The sequence below is a fragment of the Vanellus vanellus genome, assembly GCF_965231255.1.
Source record: "Vanellus vanellus genome assembly, chromosome: 24".
Lineage (NCBI taxonomy): Eukaryota > Metazoa > Chordata > Aves > Charadriiformes > Charadriidae > Vanellus > Vanellus vanellus.
This window is the reverse complement of record NC_138929.1, coordinates 6,607,492-6,625,156: the sequence shown is the minus strand read 5'-3', so window position 1 is coordinate 6,625,156 and position 17,665 is coordinate 6,607,492. Positions and strand designations below refer to the sequence as shown.

Genomic DNA, 17,665 nt, shown 5'->3' with positions numbered 1-17,665 from the left:
AGAAGAAGACTCTGTGAGGGAAGGGCAAGGCATAAGCCAGGAAATGAAAAGGCAGCATAAGCCAGGAAATGAAAAGGCGGCATTGGGGAAAACATCCACCCAGCCCATGTCATTAGCTAGGATGTTTTCTGTTCATCATGAGCAGCTCAGAAAACTGCCACTTCCGTAGAAGCTACCTCTGGGCCTGGGGCAGGTCAGGACCAACATAAAAGCCAGCCCAACTCCTTGCTCTCTCATCCACTTCCCTCTTCTACTTCTTGGGAGCCAGGTGAGCCTGAAACCCTTTCCTTATGTCCTTTTTGTGTTCATGCAGATGTGTCCCCCTCCATCCTATACTGGGTCTTGGTGCTCCTTGAGAGGGGGAAAAGGGGTGAAAGTCTGACTGAGAGAGTAACTGGGACTTGGTTGAGGGAGCTCTCCTTTTAAGAGATAGGCAGCACCCTTCACAGAATCACAGAATCATCAGAGTTGGAAGGGACCTCTAGAGATCATCTAGTCCAACTCCCCTGCTAAAGCAGGATTGCCTAGAGCACATTACTCAGGACTGCATCCAGGCGGGTCTTGAAAATCTCCAGGGAAGGGGACTCCACAACCTCCCTGGGCAGCCTGTGCCAGTGCTCTGTCACCCTCACCGTAAAGAACTGTTTCCGTGTATTTGAACGGAACTTCCTGTGTTCTAACTTGTGCCCATTGCCCCTCGTCCTGTCACTTGGAACCATTGAAAAGAGCCTGGCTCCATCCTCCTTCAACCCACCCTTTAGATACTTGTATGCCATAATAAGGTCTCCCCTCAGCCTTCTCTTCTCCAGGCTAAAGAGTCCCAGCTCTCTCAGCCTTTCCTCATAAGGCAGATGCTCCAATCCCTTAATCATCTTAGTTGCTCTTCGCTGGACTCGCCCCAGCAGTTCCCTGTCCCTCTTGAACTGGGGAGCCCAAAACTGGACACAGTATTCCAGTTGTGGCCTCACCAGTGCAGAGTAGAGGGGGAGAATGACCTCCCTCGACCTACTGGCCACACTCTTCCCTATGCAGCCCAGGATTCCATTGGCCTTTTTGGCGACAAGGGCACATTGCTGGGCCATGGATAATTTACTGTCTACCACAACCCCCAGATCCTTCTCCTCCGAGCTGCTTCCCAGCAGGTCCGCCCCTAACCTGTACTGGTGCCTAGCATTCTTCCTCCCCAGCTGCAGGACCTTGCACTTGCTTTTGTTGAACCTCATTAGGTTCTTCTCTGCCCAGCTCTCCAGTCTGTCCAGGTCACGCTGGATGGCAGCACGGCCCTCTGGGGTGTCAGCCACCACATCCAGTTTGGTATCATCAGCAAACTTGCTGAGGATACACTCTGTCCCCTCATCCAGGTCATTAATGAATATATTGAACAAAATTGGACCAAGTATTGACCCCTGGGGGACACCACTGGTTACAGGCCTCCAACTAGACTCTGTGCCGCTGATCACAACCCTCTGAGTCCTGTCCCGCAGCCAACTCTCAATCCACCTCACTGTCGCCTCATCTAGCCCATACTTCCTCAGCTTCCTAATGAGGATGTCATGGGAGACAGTGTCAAAAGCCTTGCTAAAGTCAAGGTAGATGACATCCACAACTTTCCCCTCATCCAGCCAACCAGTTATAACATCATAGAAAGCTATCAGATTGGTCAAGCATGATTTACCCTTGGTAAATCCATGTTGACCACTTCCAATAACTTCCTGTTCCTCGACGTGTTTGGAGATGACATCCAGAATGAGTCTCTCCAATACCTTCCCAGGGACAGAGGTTAGACTAACTGGTCTGTAGTTCCCTGGGTCCTCCTTCTTGCCTTTTTTGAAGATTGGAGTGATGTCGGCCTTCCTCCAGTCCTCAGGCACCTCTCCTGTTCTCCATGACTGTTCAAAGACGATGGAGAGTGGTCTAGCAATAACATCCACCAGCTCTCTCAGCACTCGCGGATGCATGCCATCAGGGCCCATGGACTTGTGAATGTCCAGCTTGGCCAAGTGGTCTCTGACACGGTCCTCCTCAACTGAGGGAAAATCTTCCACTCTCCAGACCTTCCCCTTTGCCTTCGGAGTGTGGGATTCATGAGGGACAGCTTTAGCAGTGAAGACCGAAGAAAAGAAGGCATTCAGTAACTCTGCCTTCTCTGCGTCCTCCACCACTAGGGCACCCATCTCATTCACCAGTGGGCCTACATTTTCCCTAGTCTTCCTTTTTCTATTGATATATTCAAAGAACCTTTTCTTATTGTCTTTAACTGCAGTGGCCAAGCTGAGTTCTGACTGAGCTTTTGCCCTTCTCATTTTCCCCCTACATAGCTTTGTTATATCTTGATAGTCCTCGTAAGTTGCCAGCCCCCTTTTCCAGAGAATGTAAACTTTCCTTTTTTTTCTGAGGTCCAGCCAAAGTTCTCTATTTAGCCAGGCTGGTCGTCTTCCCTGTCTGCTTGTTTTTCGAGACAAGGGGATGGCCTTCTCCTGCGCCTTTAAGAGCACCTGCTTGAAGTATGCCCAGCCTTCCTGGGCACCTTTGCTCTTCAAAACTGCCTCCCAAGGGACAATCCTTGTTGGTCCTGGTGTCACTTTGCATTAAATTCTTTGGATCATGCCAAGTATTTCCTTCTGTCTCACTGCACAGTTTCTACCTCCTGGCTCTGCAGGTGCTCATAGCAGGGTGACAGTCTCGTGGCAGACCGCTCTTCACCTATTCCTCTCTGCCTTTTCTCCAGGTGCACCTGCAGCCCAGAGACATGTCCTGCTACGACCAGTGCCTGCCATGCCGGCCCTGTGGCCCGACCCCGCTGGCCAACAGCTGCAATGAGCCCTGTGTCAGGCAGTGCCAGAACTCCACTGTTGTCATTGAGCCCCCTCCCGTGGTGGTGACCCTGCCGGGACCCATCCTCAGCTCCTTCCCACAGAACACCGTTGTGGGATCCTCCACCTCTGCTGTTGTTGGCAGCATCCTCAGCTGTGATGGAGTGCCCATCACCTCTGGGTGCTGTGACCTCTCTGGCCTTTACAGTGGCAGGAGGTGCCTCCTCTGATCAAGATGTTGGGCAAACCCCTGGGGGACTCCTTGAGGAACTCAGAACATGGTGCTTGGAAGAGGATCAATCTTTTGAACGTTGTTTTCAGCAGAGCTGAATGGCTTTGCTTTTCTCCCTTTTCCTTGTCTGCTTCCCATCCCCTTTGCAGCAAGGTTCCCCCAAGGCCAGCCTGGTGGGTGCCATCTGTCTCTTCTGTACCCTTCTATTGGGCGGGCAGGCAGGCAGAGATGATGCAGGAACTTCTCCATGGACAAGGACTGCAGACTCACAGCTGCCGTCGGGGCTCCATGAACTGGCAGCTGCCACTTGGAGGGACTTTGTTTTTGTCTTTCAATTAATTAAAGTTCTGTTGCATTCAAGCCTGGCCTCTGTGTGCTCCTTCCCTCCGCAGACACTCTTCAATGCCAAAGGAAAAAGGTGTTACCCTGGGGTAGAAGTGGGTGAAGGCACAAGAAGACCCTTCTTTCACAGAGGAATGGGAGGTTGAGGCATTACGCAGGGGCATTTATTTTGGGCACTGTCCCTTGGAGCTGAGGAAGATATCCCTGGATGTTCCCTGTCACTGACCATCAGACCTTGCCTTGCTGCATCTCTGTTCATAAACTCCCAGAAAGGCATGAGGCCCCATGAGCTCTTGACCAAGGGTGTTCCTCTTGCTATGGTTGGAACTGCGCTGGGGGGGTGGTGAGTGGGTGTGAGAATCCAGTAGATGGTTTGCATTGAAAACCAGGCCACAAGACCCTTGAAATAGCTGGATGGTGAGACTCATTAATTCACACACATGAACAGGAATGTGGCTAAAGATACAAAACAATCTGTCCATGCAGAGACATCATAAAGAGTGGCTCAGAGAAAATGCACTCCCTACAGAGGCATTAAGTTTTTGTGGTCCTTTTCCAGACACACAGTCTGATAAGAGCTTGAATCTTTTTTATCAGACAGCCTTTCTTGCAGAACTTTTCTCCTGTTGAAGTACAGTTCATACCAACAAATGATTGAAAAGGAGGTCCAGAAACTTGTAAGGCTAATGGTAGAGTGCAACAAAAAGGCATATAGAAGTGTAATTAATGCAATTTCAAGAAACCCTCCTGAAGAAAAGCACTGAACAGACTGCTAGCAGGTGTCCTGCAGGCAGGCCCACACCTCAGTTTTGTTTTGCTGCTGAAGCAGTTGTTATTATCAAGAATGTGGATCCCACCAGTTACCCCGTCAGCAGTTGGCACGTGACAGATAAACCCAGTGAGCTGCAGAACTGGAGGCACTAGGAAATGAGCTGAGGGAGTCACTACTGCAGTGCAGCAGGAATACTCCTACTTTATATGAGGGCAATGGTCACAGGAAACTATGAAATTTGTATTTCAGTACTTAAAGGGGGTCTATGGGAAAGATGGGGAGGGACTCTGTCAGGGAGTGTAGTGATATGATGAGGGGTAATGGTTTTAAGCTGGAAGAAGATAGCTTTAGTTTAGATATTAGGAAAAATTCTTTTACTCTGAGGGTGGTGAGTCATAGGAACAGGTTGCCCAGCAAAGCTGTGGGTGCCCCACCCCTCAAACCATTTAAAGATGCATTAGATGGGACTTTGATCAACCTGGTCTAGTGGAAGGTGTCCCTGCCTATGGCAGGGGGATTGGAATAAGATGATCTTTAAGGTCCCCTCCAACTCTAACCATTCTATGTCTGTATGATTCTATGGTTCTATGATCTTAGATCTTCACTTCACTGAAGACTTAGGCCTTAACTGCAGTTAGAGGCTCAGAAATGAGGCAACTGAATCCCTTAACTTACTGTCTCTGTATTCATGTGTCCATAGCTGCCTTTAGTTACCTCCTGTCCTGAAGGTTTCAAGACCACATTAGCATCCAGCACCAAATACCTGACACTTCCAGTCACTTGGGACATGGCTATTTCAGACATCTCCCGAATATCAGCAAACGGCTGCGCAAGACAGCACTGAGTTCCCGGCAATGTTAACATGCCACAGCTGCAGGCAGGAGGCAAACAGGCACTTTAGAGAATTGTGTTGCTGTTCTTTAATTGGCCTGTGTAAAGAGAGAGCATTATCCATCTCCAACAAGCCCATGAGATCCCCCAGAGATTAAATTCACTGTAGTACACAGAGGGAAAACAGAAAACCATCTCCTCGGTGTGGCCAGTTTGAGCTTCAGAGTATTAATGAGGTGGGTGTAGGGTTGTTATTATGCTAACGAAGCTGGTGACTCTCTGATGTATGCCCTCCATATATGGGGCTAACCTGGAGAGACTTTACACTGTGTGTGTGCACACAAGGTCCCCCTTTGTGGAAGTACAGCAGTATCTGGGAGGGGGAAAGAAAACTCTGAGCACAAGCTGTAAATACCTACCAGGTGGATGGAGAGGAAACAAGGTCAGGGAATTGTGCACAGCTTGACGTGAGTCGCAAGGTGAGAGCTGTGCAGCCACACTTCTCCTGACATATCTGTACCCAGAGCTTCTCCAATAAATCAACCTCTTTCCAATGTTCTCCCTCAGCCACGGGGACCATGGCTTCATCTGGAGGATGGTGCATGAAGAGATGTCGTTTGGATCATTTCCATTGGCTGAGCTGGTGAGTAAAGCCTGCCGAAGACATATAGGACAGACTTCCAATGTCTTGCACATTTCAAGAAAGCCAGATTAAGGGAGATTTCTCTGCTCTCTAGCCACATGAGATTTCTGGCATGTAAATTCCTAAGGAGGAAGAAAAGAGGGAAAGGGATCCTTCAGATGGTGGTTCAGCTCCATCTGTCTTAGATACTCACCTGAGGATGCGATGGGTTCTCCACTAGAGAACTGTTCAAGAATCCTCCCTTGTCTGCAGGGAGGACATAGATGAAACCCCTCGATTCAGCTGGCTTCTCAGCAGAGCTACCTTAGATGGGATTCAACTTAGAGAATTTTGCCTTCAACCACTGATGCATGGATACCTCTGCCCAAGTATAGATGACTGACTTATCCATTTGAGTTGCTTACTAGACTCCTGCCCTAGTCCTCAGAGACAACCTGGCACTTCTAGAGGGCTATTTGCTATGTATAGAAGATGAGATGAACTATTTATCCCTAGTGCCTTTTCTCTGTCCATTGAGAAAGAAGGAGGATAAGCTGAGGAGCCGAGATAGGGTTATTTCATTATAGGTCTTTCCACTTGATCAGAAAAAATCCTTCCTCTGACTCTGAAATGGCAACATTACAAAGAGGTGAACCTTAACCCTAGTAGCTGCGCTGAGAAGCAGATGTCAGTGGAGGTAATGGAGGTATTCGCAAAGCTTCCTGTGCTGAGACTTGGAAGAAAGAAAATATACAAAACCACGAGTTGAATCCTTCAGTAACGACGGTCATAGTAGCCTGCCGCCCTGTGCAGCTGCAATCTCAGTCAGAAACCATTGTGATAAACTGACCTAGAAGAGGTGAGAAATCTCTTCCAGTTCCACATTATCATAGAATCATAGAATGGTTTAGGTTGGAAAGGACCTTGAAGATCATCGAGTTCCAACCCCCCTGCCATAGGCAGGGACACCTCCCACTAGACCAGGTTGCCCAAGGCCACATCCAGCCTGGCCTTGAACACCTCCAGGGATGGGGCCTCAACAACCTCTCTGGGCAACCTGTTCCAGTGCCTTACCACCCTCAAAGTGAAAAACTTCTTCCTAATGTTTAATCTGAACCTGCCCTCTTCCAGTTTAAAGCCATTCCCCCTTGTCCTATCGCTACATGCCCTAGTAAAAAGTCCTTCCCCAGCTCTCCTGTAGGCCCCCTTTAGGGACTGGAAGGCCGCAATAAGATCTCCCCGGAGCCTTCTCTTCTCCAGGCTGAACAGCCCCAACTCTTTCATCCTCTCCTCATAGGAGAGGTGCTCCAGCCCTTGGATCATCTTTGTGGTGCTCCTCTGGACCCGCTCCAGCAGGTCCATGTCCTTCTTATGTTGGGGACTCCAGAGCTGGATGCAGTACTCTGGGTGGGGTCTCACGAGATGGAGTGGAGGGGCAGAATCACCTCCTTTGACATGCTGACCACACCTCTTTTGATGCAGCCCAGGATACGGTTGCCCTTCTGGGCTGCAATCGCACATTGCTGGCTCATGTTGAGCTTCTCATCAATCAGCACCCCCAGGTCCTTCTCCTCAGGGCTGCTCTCCAGCCATTCCCCACCCAGCCTGTATTTGTGCTTGGGATTGTCCCGACCCAGATGTAAGACCTTGTACTTGGCCTTGTTGAACTGCATGAGGTTGGCTTGGGCCCACCTCTGCAGCCTGTCCAGGTCCCTCTGGATGGCATCCCTCCCCTCCAGTGTGTCTACCTCGCCAAAGAGCTTGGTATCATTGGCAAACTTGCTGAGGGTGCACTCGACCCCACTGTCCATGTCACCAACAAAGATGTTGAACAGTACAGGTCCCAGTACTGAGCCCTGAGGAACACCACTCATCACTGCTCTCCACTTGAACATCCTGACAGTTTTCTGATTCCTCAGTCTCATTTGCTGAAATCACAACTCAGTATTGCCTGCCCTAAAGAATGCAGATATGTAATTCCCTTCCTCCCTGCAACAGCCTTTCACATAGCCAGAGACCCTCAGGCTGCCATCCACAGTTTCCTAAGTGGGATTTTCATCTCAGGGAAGCAATTGCATTTCCTATGTTCTAAAGGGGATGCCTGCACTTGATTTGATTTGAGAAATAACTCCCCAGGTTCATTTGATGGTGTAGGCCTGACCTTCAGGGTCAGCTCTAGTTGTCCAAATGTGATTCTGCAGCAAAGGATTGCCCTGACAATTTTAACTTAGGGTAGATGCTGTTTACCTGTGCTCTGTACCAAGTACGTTTTCAGGGATGATGGCTTTGTTTCACTGCGAGTATCATATGAGAACCAGCACAGGTATGCAAACCCTCACAGAAACTTCACTGTCTTTGCAGATGAACCTCAACTCTTGGGAGAACATGTCAAATAGGACAAGCGTGGAAGAATTTGTTCTTCTTGGCTTCCCAGGCACGTGGCATTCCAGGGTCTCCCTTGTGGCGGTATTTGCACTGACGTACTCCCTGACAGTAACAGGCAATGCATCCATCATAGCCCTTGTGTGGATGAACAGCAACCTCCATACCCCAATGTACTTTTTCCTCTGTAATCTCTCTTTTCTGGAGATCTGGTACACTACGGGTGTTGTTCCCAAAGCCATGGGAGTCATGCTGGGGACTAGCCAGACCATCTCCTTCAGTGTCTGCATCCTCCAGTTGTTCTTTCTTCTCTCCTTAGGCTCCACTGAGTGTTTTCTCCTGTCTGTCATGGCCTATGACCGCTACTTAGCCATATGCTACCCCCTGAGATACAGCTCCCTCATGAGTAGTGACCTCTCTGCTCGGCTGGTGCTGAGCTCCTGGCTGGGAGGCTTTCTGGCCATTTCACTGCTGGCCTTTTTGACATCCAGGCTGACATTCTGTGGGCCAGATGTCATCAATCATTTCCTCTGTGATATAGATTCCTGCCTCGCCCTCTCCTGCAGTGACACATGGCCCGTGGAACTGGCGACCTTCCTAGTCTCCCTAATCGTTGTGGTGGCCTCCTGTGTGGTCACCCTAATCTCCTATGTATACATCATATCTACCATCCTGAGAATCCAGTCAACCCAGGGCCGGAAAAAGGCATTTTCCACTTGCTCTGCCCATCTCATTGTCGTGACGATCTGGTATGGCTCAACCATATTCCTATACGTCAAGCCATCAGCCCAGAACTCCCTGGATCTGAACAAACTCGTAAATACCTTTAACACTCTTGTAACTCCTTTGTTGAACCCCTTCATTTACACCCTCAGGAACAAAGAAGTGAAGCAAGCTCTGGAGCGGGCCTTCCAAAAAAAGTGAAGTGGTTTATCAAAGGGTCTCAGTGGGAGCAAACAGATTTATCCCCTCCCTCCCATCACTTCTACCCTGCACAAGTTCCTCACCAAAGTGTAAGTGCACCTGGGCATCACAGGGAGTGAGAAGACACCAGTTCGCCACTAAGTTCATCTTATTCCCCTTAGAGCTATCTTAGGCTGGGCTGAGCCTCAATTCTAATGCTCCCACCTCCCTCTATTCCCTCCTGGGTACACTCAGGATGTGTCACAGTGCTCTAAAGACCAGTGCTTGGAAAGGCTCACAAAACCCATCCAGAAATTGTTCTCTGACAGAACACTGGAGCAGTGGTCCTCCTACAGGTTTGTATTTCAGTTTGCCAAGTGCATTATTCTGTCAGGGATTTGTCTGAGTCTCCTAAAGAAGCCCCATCAGGTGGCTCACTGCTTTAGGACATGGACATGTATTTCTCAATATTTATTCTGGCAATTTCTGCATGCATCTATGGCCCATTCTTGCGGCTGTGTCACAGGCTCATGCTCTGATTCAAGACGAAATTTAACAGTCTGGTATCTCTACCTATAGCCACTATTCCTAGCATAAAACAATCAATAATGTTTACTCTCCCCTTCCTTCCCTCTATAAAGTACGTGAATGTGCCTTTTAATTTTTAATTAAAAATATGCAAATTGCTATGCTTCACACTAGACCTGTCAGGGCATTTCCACATCTAAAACCCCACAGCAGTCTTTCACAGTCCATTGTTCCACCCATTTGGGGCTTTGTTGTGGAAACACTTTAATGTGATTTGCAAAGTCCCCAACCTGCAGAGCTTTCAAGTGCTGGCTGGGCACCAACTCTCTCTTTACAGGCTGGACAGGCTGGACAGATGGGCTGAGGCCAATGGTATGAGGTTCAACAAGGCCAAGTGTCGGGTCCTGCACTTGGGTCACAACAACCCCATGCAGCGCTACAGACTGGGGGCGGAGTGGCTCGAAAGCTGCCTGGCAGAAAAGGACCTGGGGGTGTTGGTGGACAACCGGCTGAGCATGAGCCAGCAGTGTGCCCAGGCAGCCAAGAAGGCCAACACCATCCTGGCCTGCATCAGGAATAGTGTGGTGAGCCGGACTAGGGAAGTAATCATCCCCCTGTACTCGGCACTGGTGAGGCCTCACCTCGAGTACTGTGTTCAGTTTTGGGCCCCTCACTACAAGAAGGACATTGAGGTGTTGGAGCGTGTCCAGAGAAGGGCTACAAAGCTGGTGAAGGGTCTGGAGGACAAACCTTATGAGGAACGACTGAGGGATCTGGGGTTGTTTAGCCTGGAGAAGAGGAGGCTGAGGGGAGACCTTATCACCCTCTACAACTACCTGAAAGGAGGTTTTAGAGAGATGGGAGCTGACCTCTTCTCCCTGGCGACAAGTGATAGGACAAGAGGAAATGGGTTCAAGTTATGTCAGGGCAGGTTTAGATTAGATGTAAGGAAGCATTTTTTCACTGAAAGGGTTATTAAACATTGCAATAAGCTGCCCAGAGAGGTGGTGGATTCACCATCCCTGGAGGTGTTTAAGAAAAGGGTAGATGAGCTGCTTAGGGACATGGTTTAGGAGTGGTGGTGTTTTTATCAGGGTAGGTTAATGGTTGGACTTGATGATCTTAAAGGTCCCTTCCAACCTCACTGATTCTATGATTCTATGATTCTACATTTATTGGGAAGATGTTAGCACTTCTAAAGGGCACTTGCTTTCCCCCTTCTGATTCTAATTTCAGAACCAATGAATCATGTTTTTGAAGTCCTTCTTTCTGCACTCTGACAGGGAAAGGAGTCCATGTGACCACTTCAGAAGGAGGAGGCATCAACATGGCAGATACACTTTTATGAACAGTGTGGGATTAATTTCACCTGAGTGTAGAGCTCTCCAAATTGAGATGATTGGTCAGGACTGAATGTCTCCTCCTCCCTTCTGGAAGCAGTGGTGCTTCTGGAGGCAATTCTCCTGTCTACCTGTCCTGAGCACTTGGCTTTTAGACACACATCTGGGCCCAGGCACCAGTGCCCGAGGACAGGCTGATGCCCACCCTTGTCAGCTGTGTTCTCTTTCTCAGGGAAAATCCCTGGTACAGCCCACTGAGGTTGGAGAAGGGCCTAAGCCCGGATGTGTCCTCAGGTAGCCATCACTGCTTTTCAGTCCTGCTTAGGGATGATGTTGATTTTTGGGGAGAATTGTGTCTATGGAGTGTTGAAGCCCCCTGCAGCCCTGGAGAGCAACCAAAGCAGGACCTGAAATGTCCAAGGGACACGAGACACAGCAGAATGCAGGACACTGAGGGCTGCTCTCAATTCTCCATTAACCCTACCTATAGCCCTCTGAGATCAATAGGGGCATGCAAAGCCTGCAACAGGGCAGGCAGAGCAGACCCACTTCACTTGGGAAAGGCAGACCATGCTGGAGCAGCAGTAGGAAAACAACCAAACACCCTAGGCTGTCTCAGGTGAAGTAGATGATGCTTTGTGAGCATCAGACTCCAATTCGCAGGGTGGGATCCAGCTGGAAAGTCAGCACCCTCCAGCTGAGCTTCCATATAGAGTGCTGGGGTGGCATTGCCTGAGAATAGGTCCCCAGAACCATTCTTGTTTCCTAGGGGAGGAAACAAGATCACTGAGATGGGATTGCCAGTTGTTGGACAGAAAAAACAGCATAGACTCAGGGACATAGGGGCTCCCCCCCGCCGATCACTGGTGATATTCCTGAGGAGAGGAGACATGGGAATCATTGGGACCACTCTCTAGCAGTGGATGAGTGCAGGAAGGGTTTGAACAGAGAATCAGCATCTAGCTGATGGGTCTTCTTCATTTGGTGACACCCAGATTTGAGGCAAGGAAGGGTTCTTCCCTTCTTGGGCTACTACAGCCACATGGCAAAACTGTAAGTTGTGCCTCCTGCCACAAGCTTTGCTCTCCAGCTGTGGCCATCAGTGGAGGCACAGGGAAAGGGAAGAATAAGACAAGCTGATAGGTTACTTACCCTGACTACTCACTCCAGTGCACCAGCTATTTTAAGCAGAGGCCATTTACAAGCCAGATTTGTCTTGTTTATGGTGTAGCCTCCAATGGGCCTGTCCCAAGTCAGGTTTCTTACTCCTTCTTTTCATCACCAAAGACCCTGGATCTAGATGCAGCTGTAAAAGTCACGCTGGTATGTGCTTCACAGCAGCACAGCCCCAGGTGCCACTGCTGGGCAGGCTGAGCTCAGAGCTACATCAAGCAGTGGCAGGGAGGGAACCACTCGTCAGACCACCCCCCTGCTCCTGTGCACTGCTGCATGCTGTGGGCACCAGTGTGGGCTCAGTGCACAGAAATAGGCAACGCTCCCCCAGAGCTTGGCATCCTGCACATGGAGAAGGAGCTGGGAGGTCTCCACAGACCGTGGACAGACACACATTTGTCAACCAGCAGCAGCATCTGAGGTGTCTGATCCTGGTGCTGCTGGTACCAGAAGAGGATAGGATTGGCATAGCTGGTGAAGAAATTGCAGTGCAGAGTTGTGCTGTGTCCTGCCTGGACAATAATTTCTGGTGGGAACTGGAGCACGGAGTCCTACTGGGCATGAGCTGTACAGGCAGAAAGGGATTTCAGCTTTGCTTGCCTGTGCACCTCTCTATCTATCAGTTCATCAGCTTGCTTGCTGTCCCCACTTTCCACCTCACTTTTCTCAGCCTCTGAAATGCTGAGCTGTTTGCACCTGCACACTTCTTTCTGCAGGTTCTGGCCACTCTGCACCCTCCAGATCATCCTGCTTTTCAGCAATGCTTACTGGTCTTTCGCTCCAACGATTCTCTCCAGATCTGCCTCTCAGCTATGTTAACTGCTGGTCTCTCCTTCAACAGCACACCACAAGAGTTGTTCCCCTCCCATCTCTGACCATATAAAATATGCTTGCTATAGTAGATCCTCCATATGACACACCACATCCTCTGCTTTTGCCCTGTCCTTGTATGGCATCTCATCTCTTCTTGCACTGAGTCAGCCTTCCCTGTTTGTCGCCCAAGGTTTACGACCATCCCTACAGAGATTGGTAGCATTGTATCCAATACAGAGAAGCTGCTGTACGTTGCATCGCTCTGTTACCTAGCATTTTTCCTTCTTTTGGCTACATGTGTATTAGCAGTACATTGAAGAATTCTCAGTACCTGCAAATTTTGGGTGAAGTCTTCCTCCTCTTATGCCCATTTCTCCTGTAATCTCCCAGAGTATTTGCCGTACCCATCTGCAGCCCCTGCTCTCCCTACAGAAACACTCCCAGATTCCCAGGCAGTCAGGACTCTCGTCTCCTCCCTCCCACCACCAGCTGTGCAAACTCTTGCCTCATTCTCCTGAGCTTGAAAATCACATCTCACCTGATGCTTGCAACTTCACCTCTTCTTTTGCCTCTGCCAGATGAAAGAGCCCTCCAAACCACAGCCCAGAGGGTGGAGCAAAACTCTCTCCCTGCTGCTCCAGGCAGGCCTTTTTGGGTCTGTCCCCCAACATCTACCACAAAAAGGCTCTACAGAGAGATAATAGACTCCTGGTTTAATTACTGTCCATCTAAGTGGCCAGCATCCCTTGTGAACTTCTCCTGACATCAACCACCTAGCCAGCTGCACAGGCCTGCAGCCAGCTCTGCAGGAGATGGAGAAGGCACCCCTGCACCCACTCATGTCCACCCGATCCCTGGGACCATCTGGATAGAGAGACGAACAGGCACATACTGAAGTGCCTGGACCCAGGTGTTGCACACTCCCTTCCCTTCACCTCTGGCCATAGAGGAGGCATCTGAAGTGAAACATCACTGTGAAGAGCATCTGCTGCAGAAACAGCTGCACAGGGAAAGACACAGTGCCTCACTCTGGCAGGGGTAGGACATGGCAACACAGCTCTCTGGTGTACAGGTGGTGCCCCTGTGTCTCCTCACCTACCTACATTATCCACAGTCTCCAGCTGGTTGTCCCACCCTAGGCCACAGAACCCATGCAAGGAAAAGAGCTACTTGATTTTCATGTCTTCTGATGTCTGCTGCCCAGAGCAGGGCACCTCTGTTACTTCTCACCCAAGGCTTTTCCCACACAGTTGGAAGGGACTACAGGAAGCAGGTTATTGACACAGCAGCCCCCACTCCCACAATGCCTTCAGGGTCCTGTTGTTCAGTTTTGGCCATGGCATGACAGTGGGCTGCCCTCTGCTCTCCAATGACTGCAAACCTACCCAGAGTTCCCTTGTAATACAAGTATGGCTGCCACAACAGTGCCCAGCTGAGGCAGGGGACAGGGCTGAACTTTTCCTCTTCCAGGTACTGACATGACAAGGAGGACCTGTCATGAAGATCAGCAGCATCCCCAGTTTGGCTCAGCTCGGGCTGTCCCCTTGCCTCTGCCACACACACCCAGCCCTGCCTGTGGTAGTTTATGCTCCTCCCCGGTGTATCCTGGGGCACTAATACACTATCACTTCCCCATGTCAGGACCAGGTGAGCCACAGGGCACTGGACCAGTGGTCTGCCACCACTGACAGCTGTTCCAGTGGGTCCAGCAACACTTTGGAACCTTTTAGACCACTCACATAGAGGAGTTTGGAGCCTCATCCAGGGAGTAGAGAGTCCCAGTGGATGAACTCACTGATTTGTATGTTGGGGTGTCAGCAGGTGATGCTGATGCCAGTGCCCTCACTGGTCTCTGCCAATGGCTCCTGGTGTACCTGGGCTCCACCAGTAGGCATTGCTGAGAAAGGAGAAGGAAAGGCCAGAAATCACCTATGATTACCCAGCTCTGATGGCTTGTTTCACACAGACATGGTCAGGAACAATGGCAGTGACACAGAGCTAGTCCAGAACAGATGGGGACATGGGCCCACATGGACAAGGGACAGAGAGTGATCCTGGTGTGGTTTTGTGGAACAAGGAGAAATGGCTGGGAGGAAATTTGAAATAGATGCATGGAGAGATAGCATGAATGTCAGATGCATGGATGGATGGATAGATGGATGGATGGATGGATGAAGAGGAGTAGACAGGGGAGCTGGGAGTATTACAGTGCAGGAGAGAGGGCTGAATTCGAACATGAAAGGATGCTGAATGCACAAGGGGATGTACGGATGTATGGAATAATGGAAAGGTGCAGGAAAGCAAATTTGTGTCTACAGATATGAAGAAAGCAGAGGGAAAGATGAGAGAGGGCTCTCAGAGAGTAGGAAGAGGGGTTAGGGATGGTAGATGCATGGAGGGATGGGTCAAAAGATGGATGGATGGGTGGATAGATGAAGAGAGAGAGGAATACTGGCACAGAGAGTGGGTGTTACAGTGAAGAACAGAGGGCTAAATTCAGGGCAATCATTGTTGAATGCACAAAGGAAAGAGTGGGTATATTGAAAGGCAGCTGTACATGCAAGCAAACTCATAAGAATAGAGTTGATGGAGACAATGCAAGAATACTGAGCAGGAAGTCAGAGTTAGGAAAGAGGGAAGCGAGATGGCAGACAGACAGAAACACCATGAAGAGCCAGCACAGCCCTGGCCACCCACAGCTGATGCCCGCCCTGCACACCCAGTAGCACCACAGCCAGCCCCACCAGCCCTGCACATCCCACCCTCTGCTGCCCACATCTCACTGCCAATTGCCAGCCCAGGCTGTCTGCTCTGGCCCCACCATCTCTTTGCTGCCATCACCCACTGCCGCTGCCCTGGGGCTGGGCCATGGGCCAGCACTGCTCTTCTCTGTTTCCTCTGAACAAATAGTTTTAGAAAGCAAGAAGGTATCCCCTGAGCCATCTCTTCTCCAGGATGACCAGGCTCAGTTCTCTCAGCCTCTCCTTGCACATCACGTTTGCCAGCCCTCTAATCAGATTGGTGGCCTCTGCTGGATTCACTTCAGTTTGTCAATATCCTTCCTGGACTGGGGAGTCCCAACCTGGAAGTGGTACTCTAGACGTGGTCACAAATGGGCCAGAGGGGCAGGATCACTTTTCTGGACCAGCTAGCAACACTGTGACTAACTCAGTTCAGGATACATTTGGCCATCTTTGGTGCAAGGGCACATTGTGGTGTGGATAAGCTGTGTGTCTTCTCAAACCACAAATCCTTTTGTGTGGATCTGCTTCCTAGACAGCCAGTCCCTCAGCCTGCATGACTGCATGGGCTGGTTCCTCCCCCAGACTCGACACCTTGCCCTTGTTTTTTTTGACCCTTGTGACATTCTGGTCAGTGCCTTCCTCCATGTTAAGAACTCTTTGTGCCTGGTAGTCCAAACAATTTGCCACCCAACTTATCCTCTAACTGAACCCATTCATCTCCAATTTGTGCATAAAAGAAATACAGGAGAGGCTGTCAAAGGTGTTACTGAACTCTAGGTACACACATGCCCTGACCTTCCCTTGTCCACAGTGCCTGTTACCTCATAAGAAAGCAATGTGGCCTTTGGCTACACAAGAGCCTCAGCTCAGAAACAGCAGCTCTGCGGAGAGGGGAATCTGCCCTGGCTGAGCTCTCCCAGCACAGCTCCCTGGGACTGATCTCAGCAAGGTCACTAAAAGGAAGGGGGAAACCGTTGTCTACACTCACCTCAAGCGGGACCTGAGCCCAGGCAGGCAAACGTTCAGGCAGGTAGGTGGGCTCAGGAACTCTACACACCATGTGATAGCCTTGTCCGAAAGAGGGTTTCTTCTGGATATTCCTGTGCAATAGCAACAAGGTTTGTGGGGTGTGGCCTAGAATCCAGTGTACTTTACCTTTTGGGGCAGTTGCTAGATGCTCAGACTGAGATTCCAATGTGGGGCATGAAGGTCCTAGGGCTGACCATCAAAGCAGGCATCAGCTCTTTGGCTCTCCCTGTACAACACACAGTGTCTATGTCCTTCCACTCAGAGCACAGTGATATCAGGATTTGTGATACTTAAATTCAGTATGTGTTTGGTCCAACATCACAGCACCTGCCTGACACAGCACTGGGTTGATGAGCTGTACAACTACATTTGGCATTGGCTAGGAGACCAAGGAGGGCTTTGTCCCACCCCAGAAAGCACCAACACTTCACCAGAAACAGATCCATTTGGACATGGCCTGCAGAAGGTGGGCAGGATTCCTCAGCCTTTTTCCAGGTCCAGAAAGAAAACCCCATCATTTTGAACTCTCTAGCATCTGTGTCTTGGCCTGGAGAGGCAGGGAGCAGGGACTGCCAGCCACGTTGAGGTGTTCCCAATGTTATGTTGAGTTAGACTAAGGATCCAAACTAGTGTGCAATGGTCCTTGTTGGGGCCTGGAACCATCACCAGGGGGACACACAGGAACAGAGCCAACTGTGGACACTGCTGAGGACAGCCAGGGACAAGCGTGGCAGGGCTAGAGCATTCTGTGGAAGGACAAGGCCCCATGCATGCCCATACTATTGTTTGTGTACTCGCAGACTTCACAGAGTGGGGACAAATCAAAACAGGCCACATTTTTTTTCTGAGGGCAGTATTAGGCAGGAGCTGGTCAAAACCTAACAGCGCAATGCACACACCTGGGGAGGCAACAACAAGTGACCATTGGGGTGAGCTGAGGAGGGAGGGAAAGAGAAGGATAGGGTGCGTCCTTGTACACAGGACTCCTTGTGCATCCAGCTGAGAATGGCCGGACCTTCTTCCTGAGAATGACACTTCAAACAACCCCAACACAGAGATCCAAGCTGACATCACTTGCCTCTTCTGGACCCATCCAGAACTTGAGCTGAGTCTTCTGCCTGTACTGCTGCATTTCTGCCCT

General features: G+C 50.1%; 2 protein-coding genes and 1 pseudogene across 3 annotated transcripts in view; all 3 read left to right on the top strand.

Moving 5' to 3' along the window:
* The window catches only part of LOC309680974 (feather keratin 1-like), a 283,730-nt pseudogene that overhangs the window by 69,545 nt on the left and 196,520 nt on the right, over window positions 1-17,665 (top strand). The gene's annotated exons all lie outside the window — the stretch shown is intronic.
* Window positions 1-17,665, top strand: part of LOC309681160 (uncharacterized protein) — a gene marked incomplete at both ends in the record, with an annotated part of 195,815 nt that overhangs the window by 24,595 nt on the left and 153,555 nt on the right. The window lies entirely within an intron of this gene.
* LOC309680973 (olfactory receptor 6F1-like) lies at window positions 7,998-8,918 on the top strand (the record flags this gene model as incomplete). Its single annotated transcript, XM_082494749.1, has 1 exon — window positions 7,998-8,918. One exon carries the CDS (start codon window positions 7,998-8,000, stop codon window positions 8,916-8,918), a length of 921 nt encoding a protein of 306 aa, XP_082350875.1.